General features: G+C 52.1%; 1 protein-coding gene across 1 annotated transcript in view; it reads left to right on the forward strand.

The window, feature by feature from the left end:
* Window positions 1–17233, forward strand: part of LOC101731116 (regulator of G protein signaling 9) — a 67045-nt gene that overhangs the window by 22812 nt on the left and 27000 nt on the right. Inside the window, exons 4-9 of the mRNA XM_031894210.1 lie at window positions 7415–7511; window positions 10081–10131; window positions 10251–10357; window positions 11864–11915; window positions 11996–12054; window positions 12255–12331. Coding sequence (XP_031750070.1) covers window positions 7415–7511; window positions 10081–10131; window positions 10251–10357; window positions 11864–11915; window positions 11996–12054; window positions 12255–12331 — 443 coding nt within the window. The remainder of the gene's footprint in view (window positions 1–7414; window positions 7512–10080; window positions 10132–10250; window positions 10358–11863; window positions 11916–11995; window positions 12055–12254; window positions 12332–17233) is intronic.

The raw sequence follows: 17233 nt of genomic DNA on the forward strand, positions 1-17233 counted from the left end.
CTCCATCTTGCCCTACTGTCTCCATCTTGCCCTACTGTCCCCATCTTGCCCTACTGTCTCCATCTTGCCCTACTGTCTCCATCTTGTCCTACTGTCCCCATCTTGTCCTACTGTCTCCATCTTGCCCTACTGTCCCCATCTTGCCCTACTGTCCCCATCTTGCCCTACTGTCCCCATCTTGCCCTACTGTCCCCATCTTGCCCTACTGTCCCCATCTTGCCCTACTGTCTCCATCTTGCCCTACTGTCTCCATCTTGCCCTACTGTCCCCATCTTGCCCTACTGTCTCCATCTTGCCCTACTGTCTCCATCCTTGCCCTACTGTCCCCATCTGCCCTACTGTCTCCATCTTGCCCTACTGTCTCCATCTTGCCTACTGTCTCCATCTTGCCCTACTGTCCCATTTTGCCCTACTGTCCCCATCTTGCCCTACTGTCTCCATCTTGCCCTACTGTCTCCATCTTGCCCTACTGTCTCCATCTTTGCCTCTACTGTCCCCATCTGCCTACTGTCTCCATCTTGCCCTACTGTCTCCCTCTGCCCTACTGTCTCCATCTTGCCCTACTGTCCCCATCCTTGCCCTACTGTCTCCATCTTGCCCTACTGTCTTCCTCTTGCCCTACTGTCTCCATCTTGCCCTACTGTCTCCATCTTGCCCTACTGTCTCCATCTTGCCCTACTGTCTCCATCTTGCCCTACTGTCCCCATCTTGCCCTACTGTCTCCATCTTGCCCTACTGTCTCCATCTTGCCCTACTGTCCCCATCTTGCCCTACAACTGGTGGCCCAGGCAACCGTCCCTATTTTCACCCCTAACAACAGCTCTGTGATTGCAGGGTTATGATTGGCTGTTAGAATGGCAGGGTTATTGCTGGGCTGCCCCTGCCATGGGGCAAATCCCACAATCTGTGTTTCAGTTGTCACTTCTCACAGTGATTTGCGCTGACACTGTAACGTCGTGACTGTGACTTGTTTGTTTCTCAGGAAAAGGACCCGACCCGATACCGGCAATGGCACCGGCAGGGGGTCCTGTTCCCAGCTGAGCCGCGGAGCTTGGTCCCCTCCTGCCTGTTATTTACATGAGCTGCCACCTTCGCTTCTGTGGGAGTCACAGGGGCCTGTAGGCTACTGTCTGTGTATTAGTGTGGCCCCTCCGCTCATACTGGCCTTCTGTGTCTGCACCCGGAGCCACTGGGTCAGGCTGGGAAATCTGTGTCTGCACCCACACACACCCATTGGCTCCAGGCAGTGACGCGTTTATGGGTCGGTTCCCCCCTAGGCCCAAACTGTACTAATGGCACCGACGTGTTTATGGGTCAGTCCCCCCTAGGCCCAAACTGTACTAATGGCAGTGACGTGTTTATGGGTCGGTCCCCCCTAGGCCCAAACTGTACTAATGGCAGTGAGGTGTTTATGGGTCAGTCCCCCCTAGGCCCAAACTGTACTAATGGCAGTGACGTGTTTATGGGTCAGTCCCCCCTAGGCCCAAACTGTACTAATGGCAGTGACGTGTTTATGGGTCGGTCCCCCCTAGGCCCAAACTGTACTAATGGCAGTGAGGTGTTTATGGGTCAGTCCCCCCTAGGCCCAAACTGTACTAATGGCAGTGAGGTGTTTATGGGTCAGTCCCCCCTAGGCCCAAACTGTACTAATGGCAGTGACGTGTTTATGGGTCAGTCCCCCCTAGGCCCAAACTGTACTAATGGCACCGACGTGTTTATGGGTCAGTCCCCCCTAGGCCCAAACTGTACTAATGGCAGTGAGGTGTTTATGGGTCGGTCCCCCCTAGGCCCAAACTGTACTAATGGCACCGACGTGTTTATGGGTCGGTCCCCCCTAGGCCCAAACTGTACTAATGGCACCGACGTGTTTATGGGTCAGTCCCCCCTAGGCCCAAACTGTACTAATGGCAGTGACGTGTTTATGGGTCAGTCCCCCTAGGCCCAAACTGTACTAATGGCAGTGACGTGTTTATGGGTCAGTCCCCCTAGGCCCAAACTGTACTAATGGCACCGACGTGTTTATGGGTCAGTCCCCCCTAGGCCCAAACTGTACTAATGGCACCGACGTGTTTATGGGTCAGTCCCCCCTAGGCCCAAACTGTACTAATGGCACCGACGTGTTTATGGGTCAGTCCCCCCTAGGCCCAAACTGTACTAATGGCACCGACGTGTTTATGGGTCAGTCCCCCCTAGGCCCAAACTGTACTAATGCAGTGATGTGTTTATGGGTCAGTCCCCCCTAGGCCCAAACTGTACTAATGGCAGTGACGTGTTTATGGGTCAGTCCCCCCTAGGCCCAAACTGTACTAATGGCACCGACGTGTTTATGGGTCGGTCCCCCCTAGGCCCAAACTGTACTAATGGCACCAACGTGTTTATGGGTCAGTCCCCCCTAGGCCCAAACTGTACTAATGGCAGTGACATGTTTATGGGTCGGTCCCCCCTAGGCCCAAACTGTACTAATGGCACCGACGTGTTTATGGGTCAGTCCCCCCTAGGCCCAAACTGTACTAATGGCACCGACGTGTTTTATGGGTCAGTCCCCCCTAGGCCCAAACTGTACTAATGGCACCGACGTGTTTATGGGTCGGTCCCCCCTAGGCCCAAACTGTACTAATGTCAGTGATGTGTTTATGGGTCTGTCCCCCCTAGGCCCAAACTGTACTAATGGCAGTGATGTGTTTATGGGTCTGTCCCCCTAGGCCCAAACTGTACTAATGGCACCGACGTGTTTATGGGTCAGTCCCCCCTAGGCCCAAACTGTACTAATGGCACCGACGTGTTTATGGGTCAGTCCCCCCTAGGCCCAAACTGTACTAATGGCAGTGACGTGTTTATGGGTCAGTCCCCCCTAGGCCCAAACTGTACTAATGGCACCGACGTGTTTATGGGTCAGTCCCCCCTAGGCCCAAACTGTACTAATGGCACCGACGTGTTTATGGGTCAGTCCCCCCTAGGCCCAAACTGTACTAATGGCAGTGACGTGTTTATGGGTCAGTCCCCCCTAGGCCCAAACTGTACTAATGGCACCGACGTGTTTATGGGTCAGTCCCCCCTAGGCCCAAACTGTACTAATGGCAGTGAGGTGTTTATGGGTCAGTCCCCCCTAGGCCCAAACTGTACTAATGGCACCGACGTGTTTATGGGTCGGTCCCCCCTAGGCCCAAACTGTACTAATGGCACCGACGTGTTTATGGGTCGGTCCCCCCTAGGCCCAAACTGTACTAATGGCACCGACGTGTTTATGGGTCGGTCCCCCTAGGCCCAAACTGTACTAATGGCACCGACGTGTTTATGGGTCAGTCCCCCCTAGGCCCAAACTGTACTAATGGCACCAACGTGTTTATGGGTCAGTCCCCCCTAGGCCCAAACTGTACTAATGGCACCGACGTGTTAATGGGTCAGTCCCCCTAGGCCCAAACTGTACTAATGGCACCGACGTGTTTATGGGTCAGTCCCCCCTAGGCCCAAACTGTACTAATGGCACCGACGTGTTTATGGGTCAGTCCCCCCTAGGCCCAAACTGTACTAAATGCACCGACGTGTTTATGGGTCGGTCCCCCCTAGGCCCAAACTGTACTAATGGCACCGACGTGTTTATGGGTCAGTCCCCCCTAGGCCAAACTGTACTAATGGCACCGACGTGTTTATGGGTCGGTCCCCCCTAGGCCCAAACTGTACTAATGGCAGTGACGTGTTTATGGGTCAGTCCCCCCTAGGCCCAAACTGTACTAATGGCACCGACGTGTTTATGGGTCAGTCCCCCCTAGGCCCAAACTGTACTAATGGCACCGACGTGTTTATGGGTCGGTCCCCCCTAGGCCCAAACTGTACTAATGGCACCGACGTGTTTATGGGTCAGTCCCCCCTAGGCCCAAACTGTACTAATGGCAGTGACGTGTTATGGGTCAGTCCCCCCCTAGGCCCAAACTGTACTAATGGCAGTGACGTGTTTATGGGTCGGTCCCCCCTAGGCCCAAACTGTACTAATGGCACCGACGTGTTTATGGGTCAGTCCCCCCTAGGCCCAAACTGTACTAATGGCAGTGACGTGTTTATGGGTCAGTCCCCCCTAGGCCCAAACTGTACTAATGGCAGTGACGTGTTTATGGGTCAGTCCCCCCTAGGCCAAACTGTACTAATGGCAGTGACGTGTTTATGGGTCAGTCCCCCCTAGGCCCAAACTGTACTAATGGCACCGACGTGTTTATGGGTCAGTCCCCCCTAGGCCCAAACTGTACTAATGGCACCGACGTGTTTATGGGTCAGTCCCCCCTAGGCCCAACTGTACTAATGGCACCGACGTGTTTATGGGTCGGTCCCCCCTAGGCCCAAACTGTACTAATGGCACCGACGTGTTTATGGGTCAGTCCCCCCTAGGCCCAAACTGTACTAATGGCAGTGACGTGTTTATGGGTCAGTCCCCCCTAGGCCCAAACTGTACTAATGGCAGTGACGTGTTTATGGGTCGTCCCCCCTAGGCCCAAACTGTACTAATGGCAGTGACGTGTTTATGGGTCAGTCCCCCCTAGGCCCAAACTGTACTAATGGCAGTGACGTGTTTTATGGGTCAGTCCCCCCTAGGCCCAAAACTGTACTAATGGCAGTGACGTGTTTTATGGGTCAGTCCCCCCTAGGCCCAAACTGTACTAATGGCAGTGACGTGTTTATGGGTCAGTCCCCCCTAGGCCCAAACTGTACTAATGGCAGTGACGTGTTTATGGGTCAGTCCCCCCTAGGCCCAAACTGTACTAATGCAGTGACGTGTTTATGGGTCAGTCCCCCCTAGGCCCAAACTGTACTAATGGCAGTGACGTGTTTATGGGTCAGTCCCCCCTAGGCCCAAACTGTACTAATGGCAGTGACGTGTTTATGGGTCAGTCCCCCCTAGGCCCAAACTGTACTAATGGCAGTGACGTGTTTATGGGTCGGTCCCCCCTAGGCCCAGTAAGTGGTCGGGTTTAGCATTTGGAGGAGGAGGGGCAGGTTCTGTGCCAATCACTGTCAGTATATGGGACCAGTATTTGCGTCCCTGAGGGGGTTAACGCTTGGCCTTCAGCATTACGGGACAGGGAAGACATATGCACGCCTGTGACAGGAAGGCCAATTTATGGCTAATTGCTAATACATTGCATGGCTGGATAATTAGGGGAATATCATTAATCAGTGCCTGTGACCGGAGATGCCCTTAGTGGAGGGAATTATAGCGATGGGCCTCATTACCTCGGCTTCAGTTCAGTGCTGCAGAACTACAACTCCCAGCAGCCCCAGTACTCAGAGATATTGGGATTATGTATATTCCCCCCTTACTGACAGCCTCGGGTATGAGGGCACGGTTCCTCTAGACCAGGCAGAGCTCAGCTCCATTCATTATTATCTCACCTCGTTAGTGTTTTATTGGCTGGTGTTTTAGTAAATCCTTGTCATGTCTGGGCCGGCTTATTCCATTTGATGAATCTCCTCGCTGCGCGTCCTTAACCCCTGAAGCCAAAAGCCACGTATTATTAAGCAAAGCACCCAAGGGTGATATTAGGGGAGGGGTGAGAATCAGAGCGTGGGCACCCACTGGCACCTCACAGGTTGGTACTGGGTGCAGAGAGAGGTCCATCCTAGGTACAGTTCTGTCACCCTCTGTATTATGGTTTAACCCTTGCACTCATATATGGATTAACCCCTACAATGCTTCACTTTCAGTATTATGCATTGAACCCCCAAAACCTCTATCTATTATTATGGGATGTAACCACTAAGTGGGCGCATATATACCAGCTGCCAGCCAGCGCTCTGTAAGGGGGGCTCCCGTACACAGGGGGTGCCCAATGCGCTAATTTGTAGGACACCACAGGTGATGCCGTTGCTACTTTGCGGCAGGATATCGATAAAGGAGAAATCCTCCAGAACATACTGCATTGATATCCGACCGGGATCTGCGCTCAGTAACCCCCCAACGTCACAATTAATATCCTTTCTGGGTCCCGGCTTCCGGGCCACTACATTCCAGGCTGGACAGAAGCAACATCAAATAAAAACACTGACGACCAACTGCAATTTATTGTAGATTCCTTCTTTCTGTGGCATACTAACATCATTTAAAGGCAAACTTTCCCTTTAAAGATGAACTGCTTCTTCCAGTGTCTCCATGGTTTCCGCTGCTCCTCAGAGCAGAAGTCAGTCCTCGGTTGCGATGGGGGTGGGATGGTCCTGCCAGTCAGTGCAGTGTCAGCCCTAAAGGACAAGTCCACCTAAAGAATATCATTCTAAGAAATTTCTATTATGTACTCTTTACACATGTAACTGGAGGAGTCCCAAGCCGGACTTGGATTTCTTACTATTAAGTGCTATTCTGATACCTACTGGGAGCTGCTATCTTGCTCCCTTCCCATTGTTCTGCTGATTGGCTGCTGGGGGTGAGGGGGGGGGATATCACTCCAACTTGCAGCGCAGCAGTAAAGTGTGCCTGAGTCTGAGCTTTCAGAAGGAGCCAGCGCTACCCATTAGAACTGCTTTCAGCTAACCTATTGTTTCTCCTACTCCCATGTAACTGGAGGAGTCCCAAGCCGGACTTGGATTTCTTACTATTGAGTGCTATTCTGATACCTACTGGGAGCTGCTATCTTGCTCCCTTCCCATTGTTCTGCTGATCAGCTGCTGGGGGTGAGGGGGGGGGGATATCACTCCAACTTGCAGCGCAGCAGTAAAGTGTGCCTGAGTCTGAGCTTTCAGAAGGAGCCAGCGCTACCCATTAGAACTGCTTTCAGCTAACCTATTGTTTCTCCTACTCCCATGTAACTGGAGGAGTCCCAAGCCGGACTTGGATTTCTTACTATTGAGTGCTATTCTGATACCTACTGGGAGCTGCTATCTTGCTCCCTTCCCATTGTTCTGCTGATCGGCTGCTGGGGGTTAGGGGGGGGATATCATTCCAACTTGCAGCGCAGCAGTAAAGTGTGCCTGAGTCTGAGCTTTCAGCCAGCGCTACACATTAGAACTGCTTTCAGCTAACCTATTGTTTCTCCTACTCCCATGTAACTGGAGGAGTCCCAAGCCGGACTTGGATTTCTTACTATTGAGTGCTATTCTGATACCTACTGGGAGCTGCTATCTTGCTCCCTTCCCATTGTTCCGCTGATCGGCTGCTGGGGGTAAGGGGGGGAGGGGTTTTACACTCCAACTTGCAGCGCAGCAGTAAAGTGTGAGTGAAGTTTATCAGAGCACAGGTCACATGGCTGTGGCACCCTGGGAAATGAAGAATATGGCTAGCCCCATGTGACATTTCAAAATTAAATATAAAAAAAAGGTTTTGTGTTTTTGAAAAACAGAAGCTTTATTAACTGATGGGTTTGTAACAAACAGGTTCCCGTGTCAGTTTCCCTTTAATATTGATTTTAATTTCCTCTTTGTGTTTGTGTCACAGATTGAGGCTCTGCTGCTAGAGATGCAGGATGGGGAGACCGGTATCAAAACCCACACCCAGCGACTCATGATAACCACGATCCCCCACGCGGTTACAGGTACAGGGCCTGGGCGCCAGCGGCCATATTGTTCCCTTTGTGTTTGGAACATTCCTGTCCCTTTCCCTTCCCTGCACTGCTGGTTCTGACTCCTGATACAACTCCCCAATATCCATTCATCCCTCATTCTCACTGGGTTTATAGTTATGTGTAACTGTCACTGTGTCTGTCCCTTTCCCTTCCCTGCACTGCTGGTTCTGACTCCTGATACAACTCCCCAATATCCATTCATCCCTCATTCTCACTGGGTTTATAGTTATGTGTAACTGTCACTGTGTCTGTCCCTTTCCCTTCCCTGCACTGCTGGTTCTGACTCCTGATACAACTCCCCAATATCCATTCATTCCTCATTCTCACTGGGTTTATAGTTATGTGTAACTGTCACTGTGTCTGTCCCTTTCCCTTCCCTGCACTGCTGGTTCTGACTCCTGATACAACTCCCCAATATCCATTCATTCCTCATTCTCACTGGGTTTATAGTTATGTGTAACTGTCACTGTGTCTGTCCCTTTCCCTTCCCTGCACTGCTGGTTCTGACTCCTGATACAACTCTTCAATACCCATTCATTCCTCATTCTCACTGGGTTTATAGTTATGTGTAACTGTCACTGTGTCTGTCCCTTTCCCTTCCCTGCACTGCTGGTTCTGACTCCTGATACAACTCCCCAATATCTATTCATCCCTCATTCTCACTGGGTTTATAGTTATGTGTAACTGTCACTGTGTCTGTCCCTTTCCCTTCTCTGCACTGCTGGTTCTGACTCCTGATACAACTCCCCAATACCCATTCATCCCTCATTCTCACTGGGTTTATAGTTATGTGTAACTGTCACTGTGTCTGTCCCTTTCCCTTCCCTGCACTGCTGGTTCTGACTCCTGATACAACTCCCCAATATCCATTCATCCCTCATTCTCACTGGGTTTATAGTTATGTGTAACTGTCACTGTGTCTGTCCCTTTCCCTTCCCTGCACTGCTGGTTCTGACTCCTGATACAACTCCCCAATATCCATTCATTCCTCATTCTCACTGGGTTTATAGCTGTTTTTGGGTTCAGTTCCCCTTTAAAAAGTAATCTATGACCTATCTGTGAATGCCCCCCTAGATATGTTGGTGCAATTGTGGATCTGAGTATGAATGAGAGGAATTTGCCCCCGTTGGGAAGTGGATGTAGCCGCGTTCTTATTAAAGGAGCTGTCTCGTTACCCTTTGTGCAGGGAGTTAAGCGCCAGCGACTGTCTCTATCCATCTAACACTTTAATTGCACAAGTGAATGTCTCTGGAGGGAGGAGGCGGATTGGATGGAGGCTGGGTTATTGGGCAGAAGTTGCCCCAATGGCCCTGTGTGACCCCGAGTCCATCAGTCAGTCGGTGCGAGAGCGCTGGGCCCTATGTGACTGCCTCTCGTACATACAGTTGAAAGGCTCTCGGACCCCCGTGGGCATCCAATTAGGAACATCCGGCTGCTCCCTAACCCCCCCTGTAGCAAAGCGGCGCTAATGTACCATATAGTTAATCAGCTGCTCATTTACTGCCTCCCTATATAGATGTGGGGGGGGGGGGGGGCGGGGCTGCCTCTATTTAGCGCTGGGGGCGGGTATAAGAGATCCCCCAATCACTAACTCCCTTTGCAAACACAAATAAACCTCTCAGGCTGATGGTAATTGGCTCTGGCGTGTGTTTGGGTACAGTACCTGCCATAAAGCGACGCAGGAATGCAGTGATTCTGCCATACAGGGGCATTAGGGTATCCCTGTAAGAACAGGGAGTTAGCGCTGCACACACAGCAGGGCACTAACACGTATGTTCTATGCAGGGCACTAACACGTATGTTCTATGCAGGGCACTAACACGTATGTTCTATGCAGGGCACTAACACGTATGTTCTCTGCAGGGCACTAACACGTATGTTCTATGCAGGGCACTAACACGTATGTTCTCTGCAGGGCACTAACACGTATGTTCTATGCAGGGCACTAACACGTATGTTCTATGCAGGGCACTAACACCTATGTTCTATGCAGGGCACTAACACGTATGTTCTATGCAGGGCACTAACACGTATGTTCTATGCAGGGCACTAACACGTATGTTCTATGCAGGGCACTAACACGTATGTTCTATGCAGGGCACTAACAAGTATGTTCTATGCAGGGCACTAACACGTATGTTCTATGCAGGGCACTAACAAGTATGTTCTATGCAGGGCACTAACACGTATGTTCTATGCAGGGCACTAACAAGTATGTTCTATGCAGGGCACTAACACGTATGTTCTATGCAGGGCACTAACACGTATGTTCTATGCAGGGCACTAACACCTATGTTCTCTGCAGGGCACTAACACGTATGTTCTCTGCAGGGCACTAACACGTATGTTCTCTGCAGGGCACTAACACGTATGTTCTATGCAGGGCACTAACACGTATGTTCTATGCAGGGCACTAACACGTATGTTCTATGCAGGGCACTAACACGTATGTTCTATGCAGGGCACTAACACGTATGTTCTATGCAGGGCACTAACACGTATGTTCTATGCAGGGCACTAACACGTATGTTCTATGCAGGGCACGATATCCTGGAATGGTTAATACAGAGGCTGCAGATTGCTGATGAAGGTCAGTACCAATACAAACAGGGAATAGAATGTACTTTGTACCCATGTAACATACCTATTCACTAAGCCTTACTGAGGGGTAACTTTCCCTTTAATGACTCCTCCCACTCTGCTCCTTAGAGGCCCAACACCTCGGGAACCTCATGGTGCGCTGTGGCTACATCTACCCCTTACAGGAGCCCGCCAACCTGGTGCTGAAAGCTGACAGCAGTCTGTATAGATACCAGGTATGTGGCAATTGCCTGCTGCCCCCAAACTGCCAGGTCCCCCATAACCTGACTGCCCTTACAGTAAGGAACCCCTTCCTATGCTGATGGTGAGATCCCCTTTCCTCCCCACCCCCAATGTATCACTCATTCCCCCTCTCTTGGTAGGGAATCCCATAACCTGACTGCCCTTACAGTAAGGAACCCCTTCCTATGCTGATGGTGAGATCTCCTTTCCTCCCCATCCCCAATGTATCACTCATTCCCCCTCTCTTGGTAGGGAACCCCATAACCTGACTGCCCTTACAGTAAGGAACCCCTTCCTATGCTGATGGTGAGATCTCCTTTCCTCCCCATCCCCAATGTATCACTCATTCCCCCTCTCTTGGTAGGGAACCCCATAACCTGACTGCCCTTACAGTAAGGAACCCCTTCCTATGCTGATGGGGAGATCCCCTTTCCACCACCCCCCCAATGTATCACTCATTCCCCCTCTCTTGGTAGGGAACCCCATAGCCTGACTGCCCTACAGTAAGGAACCCCTTCCTATGCTGATGGGGAGATCCCCTTTCCACCCCCCCCCCAATGTATCACTCATTCCCCCTCTCTTGGTAGGGAACCCCATAGCCTGACTGCCCTACAGTAAGGAACCCCTTCCTATGCTGATAGTGAGACCTCCTTTCCTCCCCACCCCCAATGTATCACTCATTCCCCCTCTCTGGGTAGGGAACCCCATAACCTGACTGCCCTTACAGTAAGGACCCCTTCCTATGCTGATGGGGAGATACCCTTTCCACCCCCCCCCCCCCCCAATGTATCACTCCTTCCCCCTCTCTGGGTAGGGAATCCCATAACCTGACTGCCCTTACAGTAAGGACCCCTTCCTATGCTGATGGGGAGATCCCCTTTCCACCCCCCCCCCCCCAATGTATCACTCCTTCCCCCTCTCTGGGTAGGGAATCCCATAACCTGACTGCCCTTACAGTAAGGAACCCCTTCCTATGCTGATGGTGAGATCCCCTTTCCTCCCCATCCCCAATGTATCACTCATTCCCCCTCTCTTGGTAGGGAACCCCATAACCTGACTGCCCTTACAGTAAGGAACCCCTTCCTATGCTGATGGTGAGATCCCCTTTCCTCCCCACCCCCAATGTATCACTCATTCCCCCTCTCTTGGTAGGGAACCCCATAACCTGACTGCCCTTACAGTAAGGAACCCCTTCCTATGCTGATGGTGAGATCTCCTTTCCTCCCCACCCCCAATGTATCACTCATCACTCATTCCCCCTCTCTGGGTAGGGAACCCCATAACTTGACTGCCCTTACAGTAAGGAACCCCTTCCTATGCTGATGGTGAGATCCCCTTTCCTCCCCACCCCCAATGTATCACTCATTCCCCCTCTCTTGGTAGGGAATCCCATAACCTGACTGCCCTTATAGTAAAGAACCCCTTCCTACCATGGTGTTGAATATAGTTCTGTATATGTATGACGGAGTCAGTGCTGTGATTCTCTCTTTATCTTCCAGACTCCATATTTCTGGCCCACGCAGCAATGGCCGGCAGAAGACACCGACTATGGTAGGTCCAAACCCTCCTTCTGTAACTTGTGCTGGAAAGGGGCGGAGCAGAATAATATTTAATTCCACTCTTCGTTGCAGCAATTTATCTGGCAAAGAAAAACATCCGGAAAAAGGGGATATTGGAAGAATATGAAAAGGTGAGGGGGGAGTCTGTGTCTCCGTAAGATTTAGGGCCCCCCCATGTTATTCTCATATGCAAGTGGGTCAGTGGAACATGGTGGGTCCAGCTATTCTCCCAGTGTCCTAAACAAGCAGCTTTTGTAAGAAAATAATCTGCCCTCATCCAATTACCCCCCTACTGTGATCTGATTGTGTTCCGTGTTCCGTGTTCCTGCAGGAGAATTACAGCACTCTGAATAAGAAAATCAACCATAAATGGGATTTCGTTGTCATGCAGGCAAAGGAACAATACAAGTGAGTGTGGCCTAGGGGGTACTGACCCATAAACACGTCACTGCCATTAGTACAGTTTGGACCTAGGGGGGACCTACCCATAAACACGTCACTGCCATTAGTACAGTTTGGGCCTAGGGGGGACTGACCCATAAACACGTCGGTGCCATTAGTACAGTTTGGGCCTAGGGGGGACTGACCCATAAACACGTCACTGCCATTAGTACAGTTTGGGCCTAGGGGGGACCGACCCATAAACACGTCGGTGCCATTAGTACAGTTTGGGCCTAGGGGGGACTGACCCATAAACACGTCGGTGCCATTAGTACAGTTTGGGCCTAGGGGGGACCGACCCATAAACACGTCGGTGCCATTAGTACAGTTTGGGCCTAGGGGGGACCGACCCATAAACACGTCACTGCCATTAGTACAGTTTGGGCCTAGGGGGGACCGACCCATAAACACGTCGGTGCCATTAGTACAGTTTGGGCCTAGGGGGGACTGACCCATAAACACGTCACTGCCATTAGTACAGTTTGGGCCTAGGGGGGACTGACCCATAAACACGTCACTGCCATTAGTACAGTTTGGGCCTAGGGGGGACTGACCCATAAACACGTCGGTGCCATTAGTACAGTTTGGGCCTAGGGGGGACCGACCCATAAACACGTCACTGCCATTAGTACAGTTTGGGCCTAGGGGGGACTGACCCATAAACACGTCGGTGCCATTAGTACAGTTTGGGCCTAGGGGGGACCGACCCATAAACACGTCGGTGCCATTAGTACAGTTTGGGCCTAGGGGGGACTGACCCATAAACACCTCACTGCCATTAGTACAGTTTGGGCCTAGGGGGGACTGACCCATAAACACGTCACTGCCATTAGTACAGTTTGGGCCTAGGGGGGACTGACCCATAAACACATCACTGCCATTAGTACAGTTTGGGCCTAGGGGGGACCGACCCATAAACACGTCGGTGCCATTAGTACAGTTTGGGCCTAGGGGGGACCGACCCATAAACACGTCACTGCCATTAGTACAGTTTGGGCCTAGGGGGACCGACCCATAAACACGTCGGTGCCATTAGTACAGTTTGGGCCTAGGGGGGACTGACCCATAAACACGTCGGTGCCATTAGTACAGTTTGGGCCTAGGGGGACTGACCCATAAACACGTCACTGCCATTAGTACAGTTTGGGCCTAGGGGGGACTGACCCATAAACACGTCACTGCCATTAGTACAGTTTGGGCCTAGGGGGGACCGACCCATAAACACGTCACTGCCATTAGTACAGTTTGGGCCTAGGGGGACCGACCCATAAACACGTCACTGCCATTAGTACAGTTTGGGCCTAGGGGGGACTGACCCATAAACACGTCGGTGCCATTAGTACAGTTTGGGCCTAGGGGGACTGACCCATAAACACGTCGGTGCCATTAGTACAGTTTGGGCCTAGGGGGGACTGACCCATAAACACGTCACTGCCATTAGTACAGTTTGGGCCTAGGGGGGACTGACCCATAAACACGTCGGTGCCATTAGTACAGTTTGGGCCTAGGGGGGACTGACCCATAAACACCTCACTGCCATTAGTACAGTTTGGGCCTAGTGGGGACTGACCCATAAACACGTCGGTGCCATTAGTACAGTTTGGGCCTAGGGGGGACTGACCCATAAACACGTCACTGCCATTAGTACAGTTTGGGCCTAGGGGGGACTGACCCATAAACACGTCACTGCCATTAGTACAGTTTGGGCCTAGGGGGGACTGACCCATAAACACGTCGGTGCCATTAGTACAGTTTGGGCCTAGGGGGGACTGACCCATAAACACGTCACTGCCATTAGTACAGTTTGGGCCTAGGGGGGACTGACCAATAAACACGTCGGTGCCATTAGTACAGTTTGGGCCTAGGGGGGACCGACCCATAAACACCTCACTGCCATTAGTACAGTTTGGGCCTAGGGGGGACTGACCCATAAACACGTCGGTGCCATTAGTACAGTTTGGGCCTAGGGGGGACTGACCCATAAACACGTCGGTGCCATTAGTACAGTTTGGGCCTAGGGGGGACTGACCCATAAACACGTTGGTGCCATTAGTACAGTTTGGGCCTAGGGGGGACTGACCCATAAACACGCCGGTGCCATTAGTACAGTTTGGGCCTAGGGGGGACCGACCCATAAACACATCACTGCCATTAGTACAGTTTGGGCCTAGGGGGGACCGACCCATAAACACCTCACTGCCATTAGTACAGTTTGGCCCTAGGGGGGACTGACCCATAAACACGTCACTGCCATTAGTACAGTTTGGGCCTAGGGGGGACCGACCCATAAACACGTCGGTGCCATTAGTACAGTTTGGGCCTAGGGGGGACTGACCCATAAACACGTCGGTGCCATTAGTACAGTTTGGGCCTAGGGGGGGACTGACCCATAAACACGTCGGTGCCATTAGTACAGTTTGGGCCTAGGGGGGACTGACCCATAAACACGTTGGTGCCATTAGTACAGTTTGGGCCTAGGGGGGACTGACCCATAAACACGTCGGTGCCATTAGTACAGTTTGGGCCTAGGGGGGACTGACCATAAACACGTCGGTGGCCATTAGTACAGTTTGGGCCTAGGGGGGACCGACCCATAAACACCTCACTGCCATTAGTACAGTTTGGGCCTAGGGGGGACTGACCCATAAACACGTCGGTGCCATTAGTACAGTTTGGGCCTAGGGGGGACTGACCCATAAACACGTCGGTGCCATTAGTACAGTTTGGGCCTAGGGGGGACCGACCCATAAACACCTCACTGCCATTAGTACAGTTTGGCCTAGGGGGGACCCATAACACGTCGGTGCCATTAGTAAGTTGGGCCTAGGGGGACTGACCCATAAACACGTCGGTGCCATTAGTACAGTTGGGCCTAGGGGGGACCGACCCATAAACACGTCACTGCCATTAGTACAGTTTGGGCCTAGGGGGGACTGACCCATAAACACGTCACTGCCATTAGTACAGTTTGGGCCTAGGGGGACTGACCCATAAACACGTCACTGCCATTAGTACAGTTGGCCCTAGGGGGACTGGACCCATAAACACGTCACTGCCATTAGTACAGTTTGGGCCTAGGGGGATGACCCATAAACACGTCGGTGCCATTAGTACAGTTTGGGCCTAGGGGGGACCGACCATAAACACGTCACTGCCATTAGTACAGTTGGGCCTAGGGGGACTGACCCATAAACACGTCACTGCCATAGTACAGTTGGGCCTAGGGGGGACTGACCCATAAACACGTCACTGCAAGACAGTTTGGGCCTAGGGGGACTGACCATAAAAACGTCACGCATTATTACAGTGGGCCTAGGGGGGACTGACCCCATAAACAGTCACTGCCATTAGTACAGTTGGGCCTAGGGGGGACTGACCATAAACACGTCACTGCCATTAGTACAGTTGGGCCTAGGGGGACTGACAGGGCCTAGGGACTGACCATAACACGTCACTGCCATTAGTACAGTTGGGGCCTAGGGGGGACTGACCCATAAACACGTCACTGCCATTAGTACAGTTGGGCCTAGGGGGGGACTGACCCATAAACACGTCACTGCCATTAGTACAGTTGGGCCTAGGGGGACTGACCCATAAACACGTCACTGCCATTAGTACAGTTGGGCCTAGGGGGGACTGACCCATAAACACGTCACTGCCATTAGTACAGTTTGGGCCTAGGGGGGACTGACCCATAAACACGTCGGTGCCATTAGTACAGTTTGGGCCTAGGGGGGACCGACCCATAAACACGTCACTGCCATTAGTACAGTTTGGGCCTAGGGGGGACTGACCCATAAACACGTCACTGCCATTAGTACAGTTTGGGGCCTAGGGGGGACTGACCCATAAACACGTCACTGCCATTAGTACAGTTGGACCTAGGGGGGACTGACCCATAAACACGTCACTGCCATTAGTACAGTTTGGGCCTAGGGGGGACTGACCCATAAACACGTCGGTGCCATTAGTACAGTTTGGGCCTAGGGGGGACTGACCCATAAACACGTCGGTGCCATTAGTACAGTTTGGGCCTAGGGGGGACCGACCCATAAACACCTCACTGCCATTAGTACAGTTTGGGCCTAGGGGGGACTGACCCATAAACACGTCACTGCCATTAGTACAGTTTGGGCCTAGGGGGACTGACCCATAAACACGTCACTGCCATTAGTACAGTTGGACCTAGGGGGGACTGACCCATAAACACGTCACTGCCATTAGTACAGTTTGGGCCTAGGGGGGACTGACCCATAAACACGTCGGTGCCATTAGTACAGTTTGGGCCTAGGGGGGACTGACCATAAACACGTCGGTGCCATTAGTACAGTTTGGGCCTAGGGGGGACCGACCCATAAACACCTCACTGCCATTAGTACAGTTTGGGCCTAGGGGGGACTGACCCATAAACACGTCGGTGCATTAGTACAGTTTGGGCCTAGGGGGGACTGACCCATAAAACACGTCGGTGCCATTAGTACAGTTGGGCCTAGGGGGGACCGACCCATAAACACGTCACTGCCATTAGTACAGTTTGGGCCTAGGGGGGACTGACCCATAAACACGTCACTGCCATTAGTACAGTTTGGCCTAGGGGGGACTGACCCATAAACACGTCACTGCCATTAGTACAGTTGGGCCTAGGGGGGACTGACCCATAAACACGTCACTGCCATTAGTACAGTTTGGGCCTAGGGGGGACTGACCCATAAACACGTCGGTGCCATTAGTACAGTTTGGGCCTAGGGGGGACCGACCCATAAACACGTCACTGCCATTAGTACAGTTTGGGCCTAGGGGGGGACTGACCCATAAACACGTCACTGCCATTAGTACAGTTTGGGCCTAGGGGGGACCGACCCATAAACA

Source organism: Xenopus tropicalis, chromosome 10 (genome assembly GCF_000004195.4).
Source record: "Xenopus tropicalis strain Nigerian chromosome 10, UCB_Xtro_10.0, whole genome shotgun sequence".
NCBI classification, from domain to species: domain Eukaryota; kingdom Metazoa; phylum Chordata; class Amphibia; order Anura; family Pipidae; genus Xenopus; species Xenopus tropicalis.